General features: G+C 39.4%; 1 protein-coding gene across 1 annotated transcript in view; it reads right to left on the reverse strand.

Annotated features, from left to right (window-relative positions):
- Window positions 1–213: 213 nt before the first annotated feature.
- lov (BTB/POZ domain-containing jim lovell protein) overlaps window positions 214–13,388 on the reverse strand; it is a 31,087-nt gene continuing 17,912 nt past the window's right edge. The window contains exons 2-3 of the mRNA XM_028322602.1: window positions 5,334–5,462; window positions 214–3,370 (exon numbers count right to left, since the gene is read on the reverse strand). Coding sequence (XP_028178403.1) covers window positions 2,721–3,370; window positions 5,334–5,462 — 779 coding nt within the window. The 3' untranslated portion in view covers window positions 214–2,720. The remainder of the gene's footprint in view (window positions 3,371–5,333; window positions 5,463–13,388) is intronic.

The raw sequence follows: 13,388 nt of genomic DNA on the forward strand, positions 1-13,388 counted from the left end.
GCTTAAATAACTGCCGGGAGCGAGCGCTGCGACACCACGAGAACAGACCTGAACAAGGAACTACAGGAACTCTCAAATCAATCCGACTTCGATCAAATAAAAGACTGCCTTGTAACTACCAAATTATACTCCGGAGACGCGTCCACGGACGAACAACACAATAATCATTTCGTCAACCCCATTAACAAATAACAACTTAATTAAAAACGTCTCAATTAAAACTTTAACAAAATCACTCTAATACTGCTGAATTTGTACGAATTAGGTAAAATGTCCGATAACAAAACGATCACAAGTTCACAACACAAGTAAACATAAAGCCAGCCTAAACAGTGTCGTAGGCAAGATACAGTCCGTGCGCCGGCGCCGGTGCCCTAGGCCCGCGGTCGCCCATCTGCCAAACGTTAGTGCTCACGATATCATAATTTTTGGCACATGTAGTTTTCCATACACACATTGGTTTACTCCGTTTAACACCCTATATATTTTACATTACGCTACTCTTTTAATACCCCTCACAAAAGTGCATCGAAACTTTCAACTGAATACTAATTGGAACGAAACGAGAAAAAGCAATAGGTATCTGTTAAACTATAGTTACATATTCAATTATACAGTAATTCGTTTATATATAAAATCCCTGTAATGATAATATTGTTATATGACGTGACACTAGGTGTACTACTGTGTGTGAGGTTCACTGCCAGAGTTCTGAGATTATGTGTAATGTACAATAATTATATAAAATAGAGTCGTAAATAGTGTTCAGTCTTCTGGTAAGTTTTGCAGCGTAGTAAATGTACTGACGAATATGCGATTAATATACTGTAATCTGGATTGCGAGTCATACTGCATGGGTGCACATAGAATTGATTAAATATAAATACGGAACAACATAAATACTGTTAGTGATATTTGGGAATGTTCATAGCATCGTTATAAAGGAAACATCAAACACGTTCAACATATTTTAAAATCATTATTATACAAATAAACCGTATATACAACAGGTAAACCATTTGCGTCTAGTCACATGGTATCTCTAATTCATTATGAAATCATTGTATACATTTATCTAAAGCCAGGTAGGATTGAACCTCGATTTATTCTAACCTTCATTATTATTCACTAAAATTTTGAAAGCTCCTTTTGATTTGAACATTGAGTGCAGAAACGTTTATTTGTCTAACCTGGCGCGCACTGTCGTGGGAAAGGTCCTCGTAACTTCAACTCGCCACCGGATCGAAAACGCCTCCTACGCATCTCGTGGCCTATAAATACTTCAGAGATGAATACGTAACGCTAAGTCGACAAGTGTGCGAGAACCTTTATTCACCCGAAAAGACGAACGGCAATGAATCATACGCAATTTATTTTAGATTTTACAACAAATCTAGCACAAAAGTGTCTAGATAACGACGCTCGTTCAAAATCACTCCTTTATTCCTCTTGTAAGTAAGAAAACATGTCATTTCTGAGCAAAAAAGCAATAAACGAGCGCCTTTTGAACGAGGATCCGCAACAAATTGCGTCCGAAACTGCAACAGGCGTCCATCATCGGGGCTGAATTGAATTTGTCATACTACAATTTTGTCAGTAATTTCCAGGGAAGTGTAAACAAAACAGTTTGAAGACAAGTGAAGAAGGCTAAACGTCGTTGGTTCGGCGCCCAGGGGCGTGACTAGTGCGTCGCGGACCTCTGCCTGCAGGCAGTCATGAATCAGTTCACTAATACTACAACAATTACAAATACACTACATTACCATTTTAGACACATAAATGTCCCCTTAATAAATGGTTATTAAAATTTATTCACCATTCAATTATCAATAACTATTTACATTTAAAAATTGTATTATCATCGAATATAACTATTATTACGAAATATTTTACAAACTTTGGTGAAATGCAGAAGTGGAATCGCACATTAACACATAATATCTACATTGGGATCGAATTAAAACAATTAGGACGCAATTAAAATTAAACATCGTTTCTTAAATAAAATTCCATTTATAATAATTAATAATTACACTGTAAATGATAATAATTCTAAAAGGAATGTTTGATACGGAATGTGATAACAATAAAAAAGTATTCGGAAAATCTTAACGATAACAATCACAACACCTTTCATACTTATTGCACTCCTTCGGAATAAATTATCGCCTATCACTTAAGAGCGATTTAATATACATTTACAATATTAACACATTTTAAATATAAATTTAACTAATTTTAATGTGGACGTCGCTCGTGCGAGCTACGGAGGTGTTACACAAATCTCTAAAAATATTGTTACACAATTTGTGTACTGCGCACGCGCGCGACGTGGAGATCGGCGCCCAACCTCGGTCCAGTAGCAACGAAAGAGGAGCCCATAGAGGTGGGCACAGCCCATACCCCCCCAAGAACAAGGCGTATGTAGAACTAGTAGAGTGCGAAAGTAATTTATGTTCTAGAAAGGAAACAACGTAGAAAAGTTTACGGTAAGGTGCGACCGAAGTTAGGACAATAATCAGATACCAAAGTATCAAAGTAAACTAATTTGGGCAATAATACACTAATCGGATCCCAGTTTTACGTCCTCAATAACATGTAACCTAAGCGAGATTTCGTCCGTATAGAGAGCACAGAGCGAGCTCGGGAAAGCCTCGTTACTAACACAGTTGAAGGTACAGTAGAGATTCGTAGACGTTTGGACTAAATTTAAGGGGCCCTTAGTCCTGCCCGTTGTGGTGCAGCAGCGTGCGGTTGTCGGGCGGGTGCGGCGGGTGCGAGGGCGCGCGGTACGAGTCGCCCTCCTCGTCCGCCGAGTTCTCCTTGGACCGATCACTCTTGCAGTCCTCCTCTTTCGTCACTCCCGACAGCGAGTCCAGGGCCATCGGCATCGACTGGTACAGCTCCCTCGCCTTCTCGTTCGGCGGCAGCAGGTGGAGCATATTCAGCGGCATCGGGAAACCGGGAGGGAATTCGGGGTAGAAGCCTTGCGAGAACGGGTTAAACATGGGATTAGAGGCGATGTCCGGCTCGGAGCTCGCCGGTCTTTGGCTGGAGTTCTGGTGGTCGTCCTTGTCGTGTTGGTGTTTGCTCGGCGGGTGGTTGTTGTTGTTGTTGCCGGAGTTCATATTAAGTACGTCGAGGGGCCCGCCGATGCAGTCTTTCCGGAGCTGCTCCAGCTTCAGGCTCTTGCCGTACTTGCCGCGCACGTACATGAGCAGCGAGTTGTACGGGATGCCGAAGATGCGCGACGCCTGACTCGTGGTCATCTTCTTGTTCCACACGTGCTGCAGCGCCTCGGTCAGCTCGGCGTTCGTCCACGATCGAGGTGGCCCGCCGCGCGGCGCGCTGTGCTGCCCTTTCGGCCGCCCTGGTGAACAAAAACGGTCTCGTAAATAGCAGGTTCGTGCATGCTAACAGAAATGTTTAGTTAGCTAATTACGTTATGAGCAACAATATAGAGTTTTGTGATTTACGAGTAACAAAGTGCAGGCGGGCAGGGCCTGGCACGACATGTGCCGTGTGCCGCCGTCGCCGGCATTACGCGAATGCACCACTATCTAATAACCGTGTTTTGGTGGAGCAATAACTCCGTACGGGGCACAGCCGAAATGAGCGGGTTGCGGCGACATTTCGTTGGCGGCGATTTGTCATTAATTCGATGCGAGCACGCGATTATTACGGCGAGTTTTGTCAAAAAGAAACGCGGACATGCATACGCCGGCGACGTCGCCCCACGTAACTTTATAGTTTTATAATTCCAACTGAGCACGTTAACTCGATTCCGATCAGATAATTCGGAGAACGTTTCGGATTACAAGCGGAATGATATTTTATTATGGAAATTAGTTTTCTTTTAATAGTCGTCGCGGGTCACGCGAGTCGGGGGTGTATCGGTGGAAAATTAAAAGGATGTTTTCGATTTGTACTCGTTAGCATTTAGCGGGCGCGCGAGTCCCGCGGCCGGGGCACGCATGCAGCGGGCGAGATCGATCGGCCATTGTGCGCTCGACTCGAGTGAGCGCATTCAAAGCATACGTTAGACTCGGCGCCTGTCCTTCCCCTATGAGATACGCTATCAGATCGTCTTAATAAACATGCGCGGGAAACAAAGCGTCCGCTATAGCGATGTGTGATGGGATGCATCTGCGGCTGCAGTTGGCGCGCCATTATTGGCAGCGCCATTGTTGCGTAACACAACGCTTATTCATTGTTTCAATGTATTCGTATTATTCAATAAATCTTAAGTAATCGTGAATGGAGGCCTGGGGTGGCCGCTTATCTCTTGTCTAGCCTTTACAATCGCCTGCTGGTTGAGTAAAGGTAACTAGTTTGCAATAATATAATTACAGCGTAGAATACAAAGTTTACTGAGACCATTGTATTTTATTTTTATCTGGTACGGATTGAAAATTATTAGTTATCAATATTAATTAATGGACCAGCAACTGTGTAGGTTGGTTATCGATCCATGTTTAATCACCAAAGTTTATACCTGAAGCCTTTTGTGAATGGGCTTACGGCTGAACGTTAAAAGTAATATTTCTAAACCTTAGACCACGACAGTCATACAAATGATAGAGGCCATTGAAGTCGGCTTTAATCAGGTTGGAATTGTGACCTTAAAAGTTGTAGGTCGAGGAGCGAGGCGTCTGCGAGGGCAGGTCCCTCCTGCGAAGGGTGGAGGGAGCGAATTGCGGTGACAAACAATTTCAAATGTCTAGATGAAGGTTGAGGTTTGAATTAGTTAAAAAAGTATGGGATTTAAAATAAATAGGTATTAATTACCTATTTGAGTTCTAAAACCCTAACCTACCTCAAAAATTTAGTCGTAGCGTCTTTTTGCTTAGGGGCTTAATTTTTTATGATCGGAATTATTTCGGATTACCAATCATGTAGGAAGGAAAGCCGCGTTCGTAACATCCCACACATTACAAGAAAATCTACTTATTTCAGGACTTGTAGGTAGAGCTAGCTAAACCATTATTAAAAAAATTGTAGAGATGAGGGCAGGACTTACACAAATTTTTTTGAAGGTGCCAAACTGCAGAAAATGGTGGAGGAAATACATGATTTAGCATGAATTATCATGAATAATATTAACTACTTATTTACCTCAGTGTCTTCAGGCAACTTAAAAAAGTACATTCTGTGTTTTTATTATTATTTAGGCAGTTAAATACTGCACAGTATTTAGTACACCATTTTCTTTATTTTTTTCCATCATACACAAGAATACGCGTGCGTGAGTCAATGCTCGCTCGTATGTGTGGACTTGTCGAATAGTAATCCTGTAGGGAAAGAGGTGTAAAAAAGGTGAGGTTGTGACTTACATTTCTTTTTGACGCTGGTGAAGAGTTGTGAGTCGAGCGGCGGCCCGCGGTGCTCCACATCCATCATGGGATACATCTTGTGCTCCATTCCCGGCGGGAACAGCCCCAGCGGGGAGTCGATGCCGAACACTGCAAGAGAGAAGCATTTTAGTATAAACTAGCTTTGTTCCGCCTTAATGGCAATAAATAAGCAGACTTTTTTATTTCGAACGGGATAAAAAGTATCCTATGTCCTTCTCCTGGCTCTAAACTACCTCCCTGACAATTTTCAGCTAAATCGGTTCACCCGTTCTTGAGTTATAAGTGGAGTAACTAACACGACTTTCTTTTGTAATATAGATAAACGTACGTACACACGTAATCTAGGTTAATCTAAGGGAAAAAAGAAAGACGAAAAGGTTCTGTTTGGGAAGGAAGAAAGGTGAAAGAAATATTTGATCGTTGATCTTGAAGCCTAAAAGTGTTCCAATTAAATAGGTACTTTGTTAGTCCTAAAATTGTACGGTTGCATCAGGCTTTTGTTTCAAAATCTTAAGTCCCAGTTGACGTATAACTGTGGTCTGTACCTATACCACAGAATAATAATAAGTACTCCTATACTACTAAAAAAAACTGCTTTTGTTTCAAAATCTTAAGTCTCAGTTGACGTATAAACTGTGGTCTGTACCTATACTACTTATAATGATAGATATCGGATAAACATCCATGATTGGACAATAATTAACAAGAAGATTTATTTATAAGTATGGGTATCACAACAAAAATATTTTTTTCCCAGCAATATTTGAACTCCCAAGCCCAGTTAATTGTAGAGCAGTACCCACCTACACAGTCGCTACATTAAATCAGAGTCAAGTTTACAATAAAAGTGATTATTAATAAAAATACTAACATAATAATAACAACAAATTAACAGGAATTTCTAAAAAGCTCTCATTTGTTTCGTACAAGTTGTGTACAAGTTTAGTGCGTCTACTCCGCGCTAGATGGCGCTAGCAGTTTCGAACGTAACAATCGTTATACCAAAAGAAAACGGGTATACGACCCCAAAATATTTAAGTTTTAGTTAAAGAAGTTATAATGTAAATACGTTTTGCATGGAGTTTTTCCAATATTCTTCATTGAAACTTTTGAGTCTAGTTAATTAATTGACTCTTGCATTTCCCTGCCAAAACTAAGGTAANGAAACTTAAATAAATGAATTATTTGTTTCATAACTTACATTTCAACTATCATAAATAATTATTTAAAAACCAAGCATCAAAATATTATCCATAATATCCTTGATTCGATAGTATCACGAAACAGGGGACACCCGAAAAATAATATGTACGCTATTTCGTGAGTCAAATAATCGCAATTTTAAAGGAATTCTACGTTTTCATTTAACTTTTTTCTAAGCCAAATCAATTGTCAAGGAACACATGAAACCACTATTACAAGTTTTATGCAAATGGACGTTTCTTCGCCTTTCTATAAGCTTAAGAAGTTGGAGCGCTAACCTTACGGTGAGAGCAACCTTTGCAAGCCGCACGGCTGTTTTTGGCTCTCTGAGAGTTTGAAGCTTCGTATTGCTCTCATTTTTGGCGCCACAATGTTGGTACTTGGTTTTTTAGATAGCTTAAATAATAGAGTTTTTGTAGTAATAAAGAATTTTTATAAATAATATTCCATTTGCTTATTATTTGAGCTAGAAAAAAAACTTACGAACTTACGTACTATCACGAACTAGTAGCCGTTTACCTTAAATGTGTAGTTTCAACGTCACCATGAGAATTGAACTAGGACTTTTAACTAGCTTATTAAAACTCCATAAAAGCTCGTTATTTGTCTAGACTCCATACCGAGTAGGTCTTAATAATTTCATAACGCTCAGCTTGGCAGTTATTAACATAATGCTCCTATAATCTCGTCCTAGGAATTTCGCACTGGTCGTCTAATAAAATGTATTTAATTTACTAAATATCCCAATTACCTATGTATTATACATATCTAAGTAACTATTTTCATCTTTGTTTTCAATCGTTTCGTTGTAGAAATACAGTTATAAGTACTTTACTGTTTTAGAGATTCCGTTTTTGGGCAACGTCAATTTATTCATATATTACTTATAGAATTATGAGCATATCCATTAATCAGGTGTAGGTATGTGATATTTTATGTATGTCATCCAGTACAGAAGTCCATCATCAGTTATAGAACTCTAATGGTGATTGATTCGATGGAATAAATAAGAAGGCATATATGCACAATCAACTTTCGAGCATTCCCTGGCAGTGTTGCCTTATTATACGCGAGTTTAGGGTTGCCAGTCTACAAAGCTTAACCATAATGGCTTTTATTCAATATTAAAGCTATAATGGTTAAGTTTCACCCACACTATGCGTAGAAGTTTGTTGCGATTTTCAAAATAGTTATGGTTTTTTATTTTTGTGCTTATACTAAGGTCATCTTTTCGATATCGTATTTCTAGTTGCGAGACTCTGATACTGAATAATTTCGCTCTTTATTTAGGTTCTAATCTGAATATTAATTTTATGAAGTTAATGTAGAGCCTATAGATTTTCAATTTTTCGTACCTAATTAAGATTTATTAGCGATTAGAGTCGCTTCTTTAAAATTTATCGTAAGTTTGAATTGTTTTTGAGTTTCCAACATTGTTCTCACAAGTCACGGCCATCTGTAAAAACTTAAAACATAAAAAAGTAAAAACTTCAAGGATTATCTGGCAACCCTGTGCAGGTGTTGCCGTCCCTGTAGATGTAAATGCGCGGCACTTTCCCGCGTCGTCCGTTGAACCAAATGCGACAAATCGATACGAGCCGTGTCTTGCTTTATTGCGATTATCTGAAGCTGTATGCGGCTACGTCTGTGCCTGTGTCTTGGGGATTAGAAGAAATAAGGTGACATATCGGATGGCGGGAACGCCATTACTTGCGACAGTTAAAACGAACAAAAAGTAACTAAGTCCTTATACCAGACATCGAAATCTGTAGCTAGGTATACAAGTCCGTCTGAAACGTATAAATCGCGAGGGTATTCGATTGAGATGCAACAAATCAATACCATTCGTGAATAGTTTTGCGCACGTTTTGAGCTGAGACGAGCTGGACTAAAGGCGATTATTGCCGCGAAAGTTCTGTTGCCATCAGCTTTTTTATAGTGTTGTTTTGTATGTAACATCTGCATTCTGCATACTAGGCATATGATAATAGAGAATACAAAACTTATGTGTTTCATCGTTCGTTCGTTCGTTTCAGCCGAAAGACGTCCACTGATGGACAAAGGCCTCCCCCAAGGATTTCCACAAAGACCAGTTCTGCGCCGCTCGCATCCAGGCACCTCCCGCGATCTTCACCAGATCGTTTCATAAATAAGTTTTATGTTTTTCTGTGCTAGGTGTAATTGTATTCCCAATTAGGTACATACATGGATAGGATTAATTTTAATTTATCTCTCTTCCTTCCTTATTCTCATACTAAAGGTCATTTGCCACACATAATTATAGCAGTCTGAATGATATCAGAAAATTATTAGAAATATCTCTACATTAAATCAAATCAAATCAAATCAAATTAGTTTATTGCAATTGTAGGTACATATCATACATTGATATTTGATTGATTGCAATATACATATAAATGGTTACTTAATACTAATACCTGTTCATTTTATAATTTTACATGCAAACATTTTATGATCACATTCTTAAATTGTCCAGGAGGAATTCGTTAATGGAGTATAATGAAGTCATTAACATTAGTATAATGAAGTCGCTATCCTCCGGTGAAATTGATTTTATTTATGTAATTAACATAATCATTTACAAGATAGTTCAGTACCGTATTTCTGATCATCTAAGTTTTCTTTTGGCCTGAGCTCTAGGACTTAACCACTTGTTTTTAATACTGCAACTGTATAGCCAGGACCTGCAGTTGTTTGGCCACCTACCATGACAAGGTAGAATATTATCCGAAAATAGTTATACTATAACCATAACTATCTCGTAATTAACAACCTATACAATCAGAGGTATAAGTATTATATGTAGAGTTTGAAGTAATACAACGACTTCTCCCCATTGCAAATCTAGAATCATTAGTTTAACATTGAGACCTTTTAATTTAGCTGTGACAATCTATTGTTAGAGTCAGACGTACGTAGAGCATCTGATATCATAGGCTGAGTGGCACCACCTAACTTTAACTATAATGATAACCGGCGTATTTTGTATAGAGTTTGACAGATTTTTGACGTTTGTTAAAGTCAAAGTAAGATGGCGCAACCCAGCCTTAATAAATTGTAAGAATAAACCATAATTTCCGAGCTTTATTAACATGCTAGTTATCCCTAGATCACATAACTCTACAATGGTTCTGTGCGACTTTCTACGATGTAGAGAAAGGATTGATATCACATAAACTTTCCCTCCCGACTACCGTATGGCAATCTGTGTATCTGTTAATATAGTGCAGTAGAACAAGCCCTCGTAATTGGTGAGTGGAGTTATATTTAGCGATATGTATTGCTAACTTTTTGATAGGAAAATTACAAATAATCGAAAAATATTATAGAAGAAAATAATGACACGATGAAACTGTCATATCGTTATAATTTCCTAAGTACTCGTACAATTAAAATGAGATGATAATGTTGAGTAGCGATACATTTAACGACATGTGAGCTGCGCATGCGGCTTTAACTGTGCCTACATTTTATTACAGCGCAGATACGATACCTAACGAACCGTTAATTCGTGTCACTCGTTAAGGACTCGTTACTCCGACGATACTCGTTATTTTGCATAATTACCGACAATCAATAGCCCACATTCATATCGGCGGCGGCCGCGTAAAAATAAAGTGCACATAAACATTGCACTGATAGCTTCGCCTTATCAATGATCACAGACCGCAGCCGTAAAAGTGTCCGCGCGTTTTCTTTCGGAAATAAACACGTTTAACGACCTAATCTTGTTTACCTAAATAATAGCAGGTGTTATTTACAAAATCATTTTCCGCTTCCACTCATAATGCGATCGGACGAAATGGATTTTCATTACGTCACAATTTCTAGCAGAGTAGAGTAAACCTTGCGGTCAATTAGTGTAGCGCGGCGCTTGACGCTTTCTAATTCTGCCGTCGGACCCCTTCAGAGAACTACTCGACCATAAACAATGATTTACGAAACACACCCGCTAACCAGACTCGCAATACGTTCGCACTCGATTCGATTCGACATTTTTTCCACAAATTTTCGTCAAGTTTCACAACTTTTTAAAAGTTTTGCGCAACGCGCCCGACGACCGGTCGCATTGTTCGGACGGTCCGGGCGGCTATTAATCGGCACGGTTTAGCGAAATCGTAACAGTAACACTGTAGAGCCGCAACAAAGTTAGTTTACGATCGATCGCCGCCCCATATGCACCACGCGTCGAAATCGAAAGCGTTCGAAGTTAGTTCGCAACTCAACCCTTTCACGGGCATGTGTACACAAGTTGTCTGAGTTCACCCCGTTCATTGAGAGGAAAGTTGGGGACGCGCGTCCCTCTCGCACGCATGTGTGTTGTTGTGTCTCGCTCGGGACACGCGTGCTGAACTGCTGAGTGAATGGCGGGGACGCGGGGGTTGTGTGCACATTCGCACGTGACGTTTCGGGCCCATTCAGGCCGTTTCCGGCGGTCGCGGCGCGCGTGAAGCGCCGTGTGGGAGGCCGACGCCGGCCGCGCGTGTTCGCCGTTTATTTTGCAACGAGATTTACAACTATAACTGTAAATTAACTTTATCGAGCGGACCCGAATCTAGGTCGTATGGAATCAGCATTAATTATCGCTTTAATCTAAGACCGATGTCGACTGTACGTACAATAGATCACATGATAGATAGCGGCTCACGCCAAGGATACGAAGGCAATATCGCGGGACGAGAACGACCATTATGGAATATGCCGCAACTGGGTTGGTCTATTGTTTCAGCGAAATATACGATGTACCGATGTGGGGAATAATTAAAGTGGAAAGAAGTCTAGGTCGATTATGATGGGCAGCGCTATCCTTGCATTGTTCGCGCGATCGCGTGTCCAATATAAGTCCCCAATACATAAATATTGTGGGGTGTTGATGCCGTAATGCTCATAAAGGCAGGTTAATATTTATAAGACTGTCAGTCAAGGTTGATGATGATAGATCCGAGAATCTTGAGTACATGCGTACCTAGCCTAGTTTTTTGCAGAATTACAGTTCTCAAGGAGACAATTAGAGAGATCGTGTCATTTCGTTTTCCGAGAAAAATCGCTAGCCTTGTTTAGACAAGGCGAGCCCATATTGTTTTCATTAATAATTTAAACGGCTTACATTATTACACAAGTAAGATAACAAGTTCACGTAATCACGCCTCGTTGCCCGCACTGGAGTTCGATTGTTGAAATGTTACGAATAATTAATAATTGGAATAGCTTTTATGACGCACTTACTAGAACAATTCAGAATTATACAAGACTCTTGAGACCCTTTGTATAATGTTTGTTTCTAAAGATAACTAAAAATGCCATGCGAATACGCCACTACCATTGTAAAGCGATCAAAATAATTAAAAGCTTTACAGGACAGGTTTAAGTTAATGTTCTAAGGGTGGATTAGACCAAACAAGAGTAAATATTAATCTCAGAATAAATCGTCAGTTATTGGACAATTTGACATATTTCCCATACTGAAACTGTCAATGTGCCAGTTATACCAGGAGTTATTCTCGGATAAAAGTTTGGTGGAATCGGGCCTAAGAGTGGCATTTTATCCTACGCACCCAAAGGTCGACCGAGTTGGCACTCGGCACAGCTTTAGCAAAATTACGTAACACGAAAACAAAACAGTAGTAAAAAAATTCCACTAAACACAATTTCGTGTGTGACTCCGTTTTGTTTTTGGCGCAAATTGGTGTACAATTTGAAAGGTGGGACCGGCATGTGTGAAACTCAATTAAAAATGCTGTTTCACAATCAGTACACGGTTACCAAATTAGCGAGAAGTGGTATTGTAAGCTCACATTAGGGGATCACACACGGTCGCACGGCGTTGGGAGAATCTTACAAATGAATTACAGCTTGTCAGCAGGGCTGACACCCGCTATGGACAGTCCAAGTGGATAAATATTTTTCTATAATTATAAAGAAATAGTAAATATTAGTTGTAGAGACAAAAACTATACACAACTGTTTGCAGGAGCTACTCATGTAACTCTCTGTATCCAACCAAATATAAATGCATGATGATTTTGCATTTTCAAAAAGTTGGAAAAGCAAAGATAGGTACTTGTCAGAAAATTAAGTAAACAGTCCGCCGTTACGTAAAGCTTTCCCGAAGCTTTTCATACAGATTACCTACACTCTTTTTTACGATATTCTGTCATCGTAAGAAGTACTTGTATGCTTGTGAGGGATTTGGGTTCCGACACAAACACTTTATAATATTTTATACTATCACAGAAGACTATATTTTGATAGAATTTTTTTGCAAATATTCGCAAAATTTTTAATATACCTATATATTTTTTGCATTATTTTATACAACAATTAATTGCAACATACATACATAATTGGTCATCTGCCAGCCCTGCAGTAACGTGTTAATTTCGTAAGCTCACCCAATTTGGGTTTAGCTATTGAAATGTATTTTCGTTCACTTTCCTCGTCCGTGTGAAGCTTTCTATTGTGGTGCTCCCATTGTCTCGGATGGTGTTTTAATACGCCTAATTCTGGCTCTGATCTATTGGCCGGCGACTTGACATTCGTCTTGGCCCCTCGGCCAAGATAACTTCCGCGAGATGCCATTGTTTCACAAATTATAGTTTACGAGGTTACCAGAAGTTCATACACGTCATTTTTTTCCGTTCGTAAATTCATCTTCGAATGATGAAAGGTTGACCGCGTTTTTGAGCTTCAATGTTTCATAAAGTTCTTTACCGTGTATCAAGTTTTTAAAGTTAAGTCGTAAAATGAAATACAATAGTAAAATTAATTATATGTGTCGTTTTTATTGGTGGTCAAGCTGTAGATCCTACA

Source organism: Ostrinia furnacalis, unplaced genomic scaffold (genome assembly GCF_004193835.3).
Source record: "Ostrinia furnacalis isolate ACB-3 unplaced genomic scaffold, ASM419383v2 OfSCF7680, whole genome shotgun sequence".
Taxonomy (NCBI): Eukaryota; Metazoa; Arthropoda; class Insecta; order Lepidoptera; family Crambidae; genus Ostrinia; species Ostrinia furnacalis.